We start from the raw sequence: 13,365 nt of genomic DNA on the forward strand, positions 1-13,365 counted from the left end.
CTTCCTCCGACAAACTTTGGGCAGAGGTTTGTGGAAGAGGGGAGAGCGGAACCGATCCTAAGACGGGAAAGAAAGAGAGAGAGAGAGAGAGCTAGGCTAATTGGTGGGCCGCCATTGCAGCTCTATATCCATCAATATTAAACATGTCCGAAATGCAGTAGGATTATGAACCCATTCGCTGGTCAAGGGATTTCCCTCGGCTGAATAAAATCGCCTGGCTGCAGTGAACGGATTAATGATCAGATATTGTTGTTGTAGCCCCGCCCCCTGAGCTGAATGGAATCGTGGTGTGAATAGTAATCCGATGACAAAGGATGCCATCACCGCCATATGGAGAGGTTAATCGGCCAGAGCCACTGCTAGATTCAATTGCTGCTGCTGCTGCTGCTGCTGCATCGCGGGGTAATGCATTCGTCACACACACACACACACACACACACACACACACACACACACACACACACACACACACACACACACACACAAACACACACACACACACAAACACACACACACAATACACACACACACACATATATATATATATATATATATATAATATAGATATATATATATACATATATATATACCACTACCTACCTACCTGTTCCTACCACTCTAACAGCCAATCTTCCATCCTACCTACCTATCTACGTACCTGTGTATCTACCTACTGGCCAGCGTCTGCCATTTATTATTATTTTTTCGTTCCGTGAATATATTTTCTCCTTTGTGTTTGATATTGTGGCACCCCGTTCTGATAGGTGCCTTGAACGATCGAGACCCCCATGGGGCCATGTAAGCGACGACTCCTGCTCAGCACAGCACAGCACAACCCTCGGACGAAATCCATCCATGCCCCACAGCACAGAAGGCTAACAATGGCAGCGGGGACGAAGTTCTTGTCTTTTCGTACCTCATATTTCGTTCTTCTTCATGGGAAACGCCAGGTAATTTTATTGTTCAGTTGAGAGGGTAGGGGCCAAGGGCTTGCCCTGAATGGGGTCTGGGTAGATCCAGACCCCACGCAGACCGGATTAACTTAGCCCCTCCCCCTCTCCCAATCCATACATTGGAAAAAAATCACCAAACGTGACGAAAGACAAGTCTCCAAAGTTACGATACGGCGCTGAAGAGATTAAACATACCTTAACTTGGTATTCAGATTGTTAACTCCACAGCTGAAGTCCACATTTAACCTTGGTTCTGGCTGTCTTCAAGCGGTTTTATTAAGCGGAGGGAAGCGCTCCTCCTCCTTCTCCTCCTCCTCCTCCTCCTCCTCCTCCTCCTCTCCTCCTCCTCCTCTCCTCCTCCTCCTCCTCCATCCTCCTGCGCCGCGAAAAGATTAGGTTCGTCTCGATGGAACCCTTGCGCAACCAGCGACGACTTGGGACTCTATTTTCTGGCTGCCTGCCGCCAGGTGATTCTATTCAACTATTGGACAACTCCCCTCCCCCTACTTGCGCACACATCTGCCCTGGTTGTATTACAATAACTCGAGAAAGGTTTTGGTTAGTTTGCAAGGAAGCGACTGCCCTGCTGCACACTCAACCTCACCGATGGATCAGCAGTGCCTAGAACATACATCGGTCATCGAAAGTTGGTGATACACGCTCAAATACCACACACGAATGCAGGTTGTCATTGTTGGTCAAACTATGAATCCAAATATATAATAAAGCGGTATGATGCTAGACTCCCTCTTGTTCCACGTGGTCAGAGTTCTCCCTCTCTCTCTCTCTCTCTCTCTCTCTCTCTCTCTCTCTCTCTATATATATATATATATATATATATATATATATATATATATAAATAAATAAATGAATAAATATAAATATTTTCAACCACAATTCACTTTTAATTCCGTGCCATCGCACTCGAGACTGTGAAGCTCGAAGGAGGTACATATTGGAAATTGAAACGTGGTCGAGCCGAGGACTCAGTCTCGAGTGCGATGGCACGGAATTAAAAGTGAATTGTAGTTGAAAAGATGTTGATCTATTCACTGGAAACCATTCAGTGTATGCATATATATATATATATATATATATATATATATATATATATATATATATATATATATATATGAGAGTTTTCACTCTAATCTTTGTTGCGTCATATTTGTAGCCAACCTTGTTATAACCATTTAGGAGTTGGGTTTTATTTTAATATTGAGAGAATGTTGCTCTCGTGTCCGAGGTGGCAGCAGACGATTTGGAGGAAGAGGAAGAAGAGGAGGAGGAGGAAAGACCTCTTGGCTCCACGAGGAGACGCCCTCAGCAATGGCGCCTCCCAAGACCAACAAGATGCTCTGGTGTTAGCCAGGTCCGACCATATTGGACTTTGTGTGTACTGATTTTTGTTTGTCCCACCGACATGCACGATCCAATCTGGTCGGATCCGACCAGATTTGTCTGGCGGCCTGAAGTCCAGATTGTACCGTGGATGGGGACCCTGGCTCTCGCTAGAATGAAATGTGTGGGGTCCTCCACCATGAGAAAAGGAAACCGTCCACCTTACAGCTGACTTAAGGCGCTTGTTTTTGGTCAGGATAAGACCGGGACAAGTTTACACGATAATGGGGAGCTGGAGGCCGCGCTGTCCCTGTGACGCAGGTAGCCTTGCCTCGTGCCGCACGCACGCACGCGCGCACACACACACACACACACACACACACGCACACGCACGCATGCACGCACGCTCTTACCGTCAGGCCACTAATCCTTTGCGTGTGGATTAGGCGGTCGATTGCCCCAAAGGGGTACCCTGACTCGGCACAATGGAATAAAAATCATGCGGCGACACCCGTTGAAATACTTCAAAGTGCTTCAAACTCCTCCCTCGCCTCCCGTTGTGGTATTAGGTCCAGTTGGTTTCAGCCCGCTAGCGAAGCGATCCTTGCCGCGGCTGAAGTAATTTAGGCGACAGCCAGAAGAGAGCCTCTTTAATTCTTGCCAATACTGTACTTTCGTTATTGAAGCGCATCGACCAGAGTTTTTTTTTTTTTAGCAGACGCCTCTGGCTGCCGAAGGTGGGCGGAACCAACCCAAACCGAGCTTTGATCGCCTGAGATCCCCAGAATACGAAGCACTATTGTCTAACATTTGCCATAATGAATTACTCTATGTGGTTGTTGTAGGAGTTCTGACCAGTTGGGTTAATGTGCGAGAGAGGGAAAGAGGCATTATTCTTTTCTTTCAAACAGTCGCCATAGTAGCGAAGAACTCGCATCTGATCTCGCTTAACTCTTCTCCCCCCGCCCACCATCCGCTCCTGGTGGTGGTGGTATCTATGTACAATATACTGGGTGCCTTTAGGCACTTTTGTTCATCCCTTACTATCCCATAGCAAATGGGTTTGTATATATATTGTAATCATTATTCAGCAATAGTTATAGTAACACAATATGGTTACTATCGTACTACTACTACTACTACTACTACTACTATCCCATAGCAAATGGGTTCGTATATATCTTGTAATCATTATTCAGTAATAGTTATAGTAACACAATATGGTTACTATCCTACTACTACTACTACTACTACAACTGCTACCACTGCCATCACCTGCATTACTGCTTGTTGCTTCTACTGTTATTACGACCACTCCAACTATTACTATCACAACCACTACTATCACCACTTCCACCACCTTCCCTGCTGCTTGTTGCTGCTAATGTTACCACTGGCTACTGTAACTACTACCACCTCTGTTACTACAACTACTGCAGACTACTACTACAGTTGCTGCTGCAATAACTAGTACTACCTCATAATAATGTTATTGTGATTGGTCTTGTACACGATAGGTCCTTTCGTCTGCCATCGGCCTGTGGATCGGTCGGTCGGTCGGTCGGACCTTGGAAGGACGACCGACGCAATGCACCACACGGTGTCGTCTCCGCCTTCCGCGTAACGGTCGTTTGGGAAGTGGGACTCGAACTCGAGCCGCCGTCCCCGGCGCCACCTGTTCGGTCTGCTTCATGCTTCACCCACTTCGCTTCGGCCTGGCGGGGGGGGGGGGCGACGCTACTGATGCTCAGCTGATCGGAATTGCCTAGAGGTGACCAGAATAGAGTATAAAGGGGAAGTAGCCCTGGATCTGGATCTAGACTCTCTCTCTCTCTCTCTCTCTCTCTCTCTCTCTCTCTCTCTCTCTCTCTCTCTCTCTCTCTCTCTCTCTCTCTCTCTCTCTCTCTCACCAGTTGGTGAAAGCGACGGGGTGCGCCAACCCCACAGCCGGGCGATGAAAATAAATTGAATAGATGAATGAATAAACAAACAAACAAGATGAATTACCTGGCTGTGATTGGGATGGATGAACATGTCGCTGTTATGAAGGGGAAGGGAATCTCCTCCACACATTTCGGGACGTGAGCCGAGCGGTCACCACATCTACATCTCCGACAGAAAGCGCGGATTTTTTAAAAATGCCCGGGTGGAGCTAGCGGGCCAAGTTGTTCAATTTGTTGTTGCCAGAACGAAGACCATAAAGTGCGGCGCGATGTCACATTGAAGGTATTGCAGAACGCTCGGCACTCGTGGCAAGGACGGGGGGGAGGGGGGCGTCCTTTTTGGACGCATCTCGTTGAGTGAAACCCAGCAATGTTAACGACTTTTTCTCTGGCTGTCCCCAGGTGATTCCATTCAGCTGAGGGTATAGGGGTAATGGCAAGTCTAAATAAATCAAATTCCCTTTCAGTTTTCCCCGTACATGGTCTGAATGAAATCATCCGGTGTCCCCCTAAAAATAATAATAATAATAATAATAATCATGACTACGTTATCTGTGACGATGACCGGCGACAGATACGAGTACATTGATGAGGTGGACATGCGAGGACAACAGAGAGTCGTCACCTCTCTAACGAATGTCTTCAGTCCCTGCCAACTTCCTCTCCTCCAGTTGGAAGTGCAGCCCTGAGAGGCTGGCACTCGTTCATTGGGCCGGGCCCAAAATCTCTCTTTACTAACCTAAGCATATCCTTCAACAAATAGAGAGCTAATAACAGGGGACTGTTCTCCTCTCTTTACAATATTCCCTTGGTGGCATAGGAACCAACACTTATACACAACAGACTTGTTTTTCCCAGAGAGATCTGTGGAGGAATCGGAGAAACAAATCCGGTTGCTATGAGGCTGCGGTAATAATTCGAATCCTCTTCGATGTAGTGGCGCTGTATATAAATGTCGCAACGAAAGTCGAGAGCTGTCTTGTTCGGCTAAGGTGGAGGAGGAAGGAATTTTCGGTCGAAATGGGATTGCCTGGTTGCCGTAACAGGTTGTGTGTTTGCGACTTGAAGGACGACGACGTCGCACTCGAAGGAGAGCGAGGGAAGCTGCTTCCTCCGGCACAATGAAACTGTCTGATCTTAGAAAGAGACCCCTATAAGATAAAGGAATATGTAAATAAATAATGAAATAATAATAATCCCCAACATATATCTATGGGTAAAATATCGAGAGAGCGCGTCCTCGCACACACATGTACGCACACACACACACACACACACACACACACACACACCAAATTTTTCCCTTTTTTCAGTTCAGCATTCAAGACAGTTTTACCCCCCCCCCTCCCCCCAGCTGTAAATAAAGGGCGAATTGATGTTCGTATGTCCCAAATCGCTTGGTGGCAATCTAAATGGACTGGCAGGACATGCACTCACCTTCGAACGAGGTAACATGTGGGGTAACAACAACTGCAAGAACATGGCTGTGATGCAACGGGGACGACGGAACCCCGCTCACCCTGCAACCCGAGAGTGAGTCACAGCAGTGATTGTGAGGTGGGGCTGTGCTGGTGGTGGGGGTTGAGGAGGTGCATGAGGAGGAGGAGGAGGAGGAGGAGGAGGAGGAGAGAGGGAGGTTGAGGCAGAGCGGGAGGGAGAGGAGGGAGTTGAAACATCTCTCCGTGAAACACCTGTTTGGACGATAGTTTGTGTGTCATGATTTGAGGTACTGTCTCTAGAGGTGGCCTACTCTGCGTGCACGCATTTCATGTTTTCGAAGAGCTGCTTTCTCTCTCTCTCTTCAGCCGAAACACCTGAGCACAGATCTTTCCAGCCAGTGAGCGAAAAAGGAGGGAGCGGTTGCCTGTTAGCTATCTATCTAGCTAACTGGCTGGCTGGCTGCTTGGCTGCTTGGCTGCTTGGCTGCTTGGGCACACTAACGGGGTCGGTGTAGGAGCAACCGCGAACTCAGGCTGCGGTGTGGGGGTGGGGGTGGGGTGGGGGTTCACTCTAGCGGGGGCAGCCTGGGTTTTGAAACACCGATACTACATCTCGGTATCTCGGTGACGCCCCAGCAAAACAAAGTCAGCCAGAGTAGGATTCCCTTTCCTTGGGCCAGCGCCGCCCTTGCGAACACCGGCTCGCTGCAGACGAGGTTCCTGGAGGGTCTGCTAAGTGGGTGAGGGGGTGCAGGTTGTCTCAACAGCACGCACGCCGCCCCTCGCGCACCTGCACCTGCACCCGCGACAACACCCGGCTTTCTCTCCACCCAGTGGTAAAGGCAACTGACACCTTTACTTCATCTCTCTCTCTCTCTCTCTCTCTCTCTCTCTCTCTCTCTCTCTCTCTCTCTCTCTCTCTCTCTCTCTCTCTCTCTCTCTCTCTCTCTCTCTCTCTCCTTCTCTCTCTCTCTCTCCTTCTCTCTCTCTCTCTCTCTCTCTCTCTCTCTCTCTCTCTCTCTCACTCTCTCTCTCATCGCTCCCTCATCTCTTCTCCTCTTCTCTCTCTCCTCTTCTCTTCGTCTCTCTCTCTCTCCTCTCTCTCTCTCTCTCTCTCTCTCTCTTCTCTCTGTCGCCTCTCTCTCCCCCATCTCTCTCTCTCATCGTCGCAGTCTGTCACGTAGTGCGCTTCCACTTATTTTCTTCACAATTTGTCCTCCATTCTCCCAATGTTGTACGACTTATCTCTGCCGACCTTTTGAAGTCCAGTGTTTACTCTGAACTGAATAGAGCAGTGTGGCGTCAGCCAGAATAAAATACTTCAATATTCTGTTCCTGCTAATGCCAGGCGAGGGGAGTGGTGCCCGTCTTGAAAGGGGTCGCGGTCGGTCGAGACCCCTTTTCAGTTCTGTCGAGCGTTTCTACTCTTCTTGTGTGGAAAAGCTCAAATTGCCCCGCCGCGACTGCTTTCGTTAACCTTTTCGCTGCCGGCAGGTCGGGGGGGGGGAGGGGGGTAGGTGAATAAAATCGCCAGGCGGCAATCAGAACAAGTTGAGAACAGAATCGTAAAGGTTCATTGTGACGAGTTAACCCTTCCCCCCACCCCTCTCGGACGAATAAAATCACCTGACGGCAGCCAGAACAAGTTTACTAATCGCAAGGGATTAACCCGGTTGTCTTTATTTGGGTAAGCCTCGGGAGGGTTTTTTAGGAAAGTCGAAGGGAGGGAGGAGGTGGTAGCAGTGCGGGCGGGGGGGGAGGGGGGAAGCAATTATTTGCACAAGTGAAAGTCCATTGGGGAGGGCAGGGCAGGGCACAAATTCACCATCTGCTGAAACTCGGACCGACCGACCGCACGAGCCCCTGGATCTCCACGACCTCCCCCTCCCCCCCACCCCATTCTCAGCTTCGTTTTCGCCCACGTATTACCCGTTTCCCCCCCTCCCGCCACCACCATCACAATCACAAACCCCCCAGTCATCATCATCATCATCATCATAATCATCACAACCTTCATGATCACGTCCACTGTAATCTCTAAGTATCAACGCACTTCTCTCACCCTCATTGGCATTCTCTACCACTGTTATTCTCTCTGTCTCTATCACCTCTCTTCCTCTCTTTCTCTCCTCTCTCTCCACTCTCTCCTCTCTCTCCTCTCTCTCTCTCTCTCTCTCTCTCTCTCTCTCTCTCTCAAACTGGCATGCCCTTCCTCTTTACCTTGTCCCTCTCCCACCCTCCCTCCCTTCCAGTTATTTCCTCTTCTCAGTATTCATTGCAGGAGGCTTGCTTCTACATAAACACATCCTTATTTCGTAGTTACCCCTCTGGCTTCCCTAATTATATATATATATATATTCCCACTGTCTTGCGTGCGCGCTGCCTAGCATCCACTTCCCTCGGCTTAGAGTGGAGCCATACAAATCCAACACATGCTCACAATTAGCTTAGAACCACAGGTACAGTGACTATATATATATTCGAAAATTCACTTGACTGTGTAACCCATTGTACGGCATGATGGTGGGTCATAAACTGATTAAGCTTAGACAGTTTAATCCTCACTCGGAGGATTTAAGAGTTCAGAACAAACTACGTGGTTTAAGCCGGGAATGAAAAGAAACGGGGGTGTTAGGCTCATTCCTGTTAAACTTGTTAAACGTGCTCCTACATGCGCACACATACACATGCAGATAAATGCACACACACACACACACACACACACACACACACACACACACACACACACACACACACACACACACACACACACACACACACACACACACACACACACACACACACACACACACACACACACACACACACACACACACACACACGAGCCCCCCTTCCCGTGTAATACAACTAGGTAAACACACACACACACACACACACACACACACACACACACACACACACACACACACACACACTTTCTGATGTATCCTTCGTTTCGTCATGCACTCTGCCTTTTCCCATCATCGTCCTTCCAATCTCTGACATTTCTTCCCGCATTCACCGGTTAATCGTCCTCGTTTGTGGCTCATGACGCCTCCCGTCATGTCCTCTAAATACCCTCCCCCTCTTCCCCCCGACGCCATTTTCTTCTCCTTGTCCTCTCCTTTCGTGTGCTCTTTCCACCCCGCACAGTACTGTCTGTATCCATTACTTTCTCCCCCCTCATGTCATACTCTCAGTTTCTCTCCCAATCATCATCATCATCATCATCATCATCATCATCATCATCATCATCATCATCATCATCATCATCATCATCATCATCATCATCATCATCATCATCATCATCATCATCATCATCATCATCATCATCATCATCATCATTATCATTGTCCCTTTTCGTCTCCATTCTCCTCATTTTCATTTCACTTCTCTGTGGCTGCATGGCCCACTTCTTCCCTCCCGCACTCGTCCTCCTAATCCCTTTCGGTCGTAAATCACCACCTCCCCCTATTCCTCTTTCGCCTAATTCTTTACATTCATTCCTACTCCCTCGCCATTCTCTGTCCCTTTCTCACCCACCTTTCACTCATCTCTTACCTCTCCTCCCCTCTTCCCTCTTCACCCCCCAAGTCGTCATCATCTTGCCATGGTGCCCTTCAACCTCTGCTGCCTCTACCTCGCCCTCTCTTTCCTCTTCCACAGCCTCTCTTCCTTCCTTCCTCACCATCCCTCTTCCCTCCTTTCTTGCCTTCCTTGTGTTACGCTTTCGCTCTCTCTCTCCTTCCTCCTTCCTCACCCTCCCCCTCCCCCACCGTCTACTCCCTCTCCCCCATTGCCCTCCCCCCTCCGCCCACCTTCCCCAGCTCCACCTTCCCCAACTCCACCTCTCTACACCTGATTCAACTCCCACGTGCTGCATTCTTCCTCCTTGCCTTCCATTCCTTCATCCACAGTTCTCCTCCCTTCTCCCACTGCTCCCTTATCAGTGGCCGCCTTTCACGTCCTTTCTTTTTTGCATCAACTCACTCCTTCCATCCCTCCCACCCTCCTTCCTTACTTCCTTTCACCCATCTCCCCCATCCTCTCCCTCCCTCCCTCCCTCCCTCGTCCTCATCCCTCTCCACCCCTCTTCACCTTGTGCTTGCCTGACCTCAGCAGTGACGTAACAGATTATTTATATATTCATTTGTTTATTCATTGCTTTTTATTTATTTATGTGATGATTATTTGTGTTTTGTCTAGGGCGGAGGGGGTCTCTCTTAGTCGGGCTACCCCATTTATCGAGGTTTGTCCCACAGCCAATTGCAGAAAAAAGAATCTGTGGAAGACGTCCCCGTGTTGTTGAAGGGCGCAGAAGAAATGCCTTCCCTCCGAGGAAGGGACGCATTTAAAGACGTAATAAATATAATAGACTGAACTCGAACGCTTGAACTCAGGGTCTTTTTCATTTATTTATTTTTCTATTCTCATTTTTACGTTGTCGTTGAGCGGCGATGTCTTGTTATGAATTTATGACGGTTGGCCTGGATTGTGAGGCTAAGTCGTCAGGCGTGCAGTGCAGAGCAAATTCAAAATGGGAGACGTTGGCTGATTCCATTATGCAACTTGGGTCAGGCCAGCCAGAACGTGTAGATCGACCTCCGTCTAGGTAGGGGGGTTTGACGTCACGTGATCAGATCTGCTAGTATTTTGTGTGCCGTGTTTATTGAAAATAAAAGAAGGATGGTGCCCCATCGTCTCTGTGACATCGTCTGCATATATTTGGTGAACGCCACTCGGGTTTTATGTAACTAAAGGTCGAGGCTAATGAGAGGATAGGGTCGCGGTCGATCAGAGCCCCGTTTTTGAAACATAAGCCTTTCTTGGCGAGACGAATTGATCTGTGGAAAGTCACCGATGGTGAGGAGTCCGCCATTGTTGGAAGCCAGAGGCCTCCGTGGAGCGTTGTCAGAAAGTGGCAGGCAGCACTTCTTGCGCACGTGGCTGCGGCCCGGTGTCCTCGCCGCACCTGGTCAGCCGCTCGCACGCTAATGTATGCTGACGCCCACTCGTGCCACGATTCTCATGGTGCTAATCTCTCCTCCTCTTTGCAGGATTGCAACGTGAACGACTTGTGCAAGATGGCGGAGGGCGGAGGCAGCGGAGGGGATTGTCCTCCCCCCTTCATCCCACTCTCTCCACCCAAATGCGAGGTGGATGACTCCCCCCTTCAAGGCAACTCCCTCAGCAAGAACAAGGAATGTAAGTATGAACCTACTTTATGTTCGTCGAACATTTTTATATGCTTGGGTAAAGGATGCAGGTGGGTGTTGTGTGCCTGAGACGTGTTGCCCTCGAGCTTGTTGTTGAGCAAGGGCTATGGCTAAGGGAGCCGGGGGCGCAGTGACGGTGTGCTTTGCAACGTCAGGAGGGCGTTCCTGGAAGGGCGTGAGGACCCGCCCGTCGTCATCTCGCACCTGACCTACCTACCTGCCAGCCAGCCTGCTTGCCAGCTTGCTAGCTTGCTTGCTTGTCTGCCTGTTGGACTATGTGCCTATTGGCTGCCCAGGGGAGGGCACCAGGTTTCCAGGCGTTGGATCATCTCCATCCCCCCCCCCCGCCAGTTACTTCATACGTCTTCTAGTACATACCTTAGTCATGTAGTGTAATGTATAGCTATAACATACGAAAGATAGCGGACAATTGTAGCAGACAGTCTGTGTCCATCCCGTTGAGACCTTAGCTGAATAAAGTCGTCCGACATTTGAAAAAAATACATTGGCTTGTCTGTTATATTAGTAGTATATACCACTTTTAAAGAAGATAGTTACATAGAGATAGTTGGGCTGCTTGGAAAATACTGTTTAACCGCTGTGTATACACGAATATATACTTGTATATGCATATACATATGTGTATATATATATATATATATATATATATATATATGTATGTGTATGTATGTATGTATGTATGTATACATTTATATTAAACTATTATATTTCACTTTCTTAGAATTTTCCAAGCTGTTGTGAAAGTGGCAGATATCCTGCAGGAAAGGAATGACCGGATGGGCTTGTATGCTTGGACTTCATAAGAGACTACTGTGGAAATGGTACCACATAAGAGACTACTGTGGAAACTGGAAAACAAATGGGGTATGAGAGGTCCCATACTGAAATCATTACATCTCCACGTGGGAAAGCAGACGAGGACAACGAACAGGGGGAAAATTACTTGAGGGTAAAAAGAGGCTATGGAGTTCCAGTGATCAGTATTGACACCATTCATGTTAATACTCTACATTAATGATCTCCGGATGAGACAGACTGCTATACAAACATGTTCACAGACGACGCCAAAATACATACATACATATACCAAGGCTTTTTCCCCCTTACAAGGGAGGTAGCCAAAAAGGAAAAGGCATAAAATCATTCCCACCCATTCCATCCCTGACTACACTCCACACCCCTCCACCCTCTACGCCAAAATACTGAAACAAAAGAATGAAACCTCGAAGACAGTCCTATAAGAGATATATTCATGTACAGAACGGGTGAGTCTGGGGGTGGGGGGGACCCTTCGGAGTGACCGTCGGTGAAAACCATAATCCCAAAGACCATATGACTAACAAAGTCAAGAAAAGATATGACTGCCGCGCAAACACCCTCGTCAACTCGGGTCATTTTGATGAAGAAGAGTACAGATACTGATAACCCAGTGCAGTACCACATACCTAGTTAGGGGTACTCTACCTATGCTGAGACTTCATGGAACTTGTATGAAAAGAAAACCATAGTAAAATGGGGAAGTTGGAAGGAGTAGTCACAAAGTATATGCCGAGAGACCGGAGGGAAGGTGATGTGAATGGTTGGACAAATGCACCGTAGGCGAAATGTCCGCAGACGCATTCGACAATTAGGTTGTCGTCATGTAATATGCGAGGACACAGCTTTAAAATGCAAAAGACGGGTGTAACTGACAGACTTAAAAGTATTCGAGGGTGGAGCAGCTTTCCCGAAGAGAAAGTGTGGGCAGAAACCAGAAGTGGATTCGGAAAAAAATAGTGAACTTAAAAGACAATTAAAAACAAAAACGCTGAAACACGCACGTGCGCGCGAAAGAGACGGACAGGCAGACAGACAGACCGTACACTGACAAACACAAACACACGAGAAACAGACATACAGACAAACGCGCGCGCGCACACACAGAGTAGCTCTGTAGCACAACAGGCTGCAGCCTGGTTTTCGTGCCGCACGTGACATACGTTGGTATTGTTAGGTTTCATTGTGTTTCAAGGCCTGTAAGGACTGTTTAGGTCTCGTCTACTTCCGTGCCAGTTTACCTCGTGAATGGACGTCCTCAGTGTATTTTATGCAGCATATAAAATCATTCTATGTAGCTTAGGGGAGGGGGAGGCGAAGTTTGCTCTCAATGAAGTCTGACCAATGCTGATTACAAGTTGACCGAATCGCCACTGTGTTGCGTACCAGTCTTGGAAGTACGTTGTGGTGTTCGATGCTCAACTTGGCTTGATGACTGACCTGCGGCAACCGTATTTACAAGTGTGGCCTGTTGCAAGGGAAGAACCCTCCCCAGACCGCATCTCCAGCACCGGGAGACGGGGCGTAAAGCAGGCCCTCGCCAAGTGGAGACACAACTCAGCCAAATGAGTGTGCATGTACCACGCTCCTGTTCCCCGGTCTTGTTTATGCGTTTATCTCGAGCGTGGTAATTCCT

General features: G+C 48.4%; 1 protein-coding gene across 14 annotated transcripts in view; it reads left to right on the forward strand.

Annotated features, from left to right (window-relative positions):
• Positions 1-13,365, forward strand: part of Mrtf (Myocardin-related transcription factor) — a 314,147-nt gene that overhangs the window by 277,845 nt on the left and 22,937 nt on the right. For 11 of the 14 annotated variants that reach the window (XM_076192254.1, XM_076192253.1, XM_076192258.1 and 8 more), the window contains one exon: positions 10,734-10,881. In XM_076192254.1, coding sequence (XP_076048369.1) covers positions 10,761-10,881 — 121 coding nt within the window. In that variant the 5' untranslated portion in view covers positions 10,734-10,760. Of the gene's footprint in view, positions 1-764; positions 951-10,733; positions 10,882-13,365 lie in introns of all 14 variants that reach the window. The other 3 variants (XM_076192250.1, XM_076192249.1, XM_076192251.1) reach the window with 1 other exon arrangement.

This window comes from Oratosquilla oratoria, chromosome 11, assembly GCF_046742065.1.
Source record: "Oratosquilla oratoria isolate Oo_2021 chromosome 11, ASM4674206v1, whole genome shotgun sequence".
Taxonomy (NCBI): Eukaryota; Metazoa; Arthropoda; class Malacostraca; order Stomatopoda; family Squillidae; genus Oratosquilla; species Oratosquilla oratoria.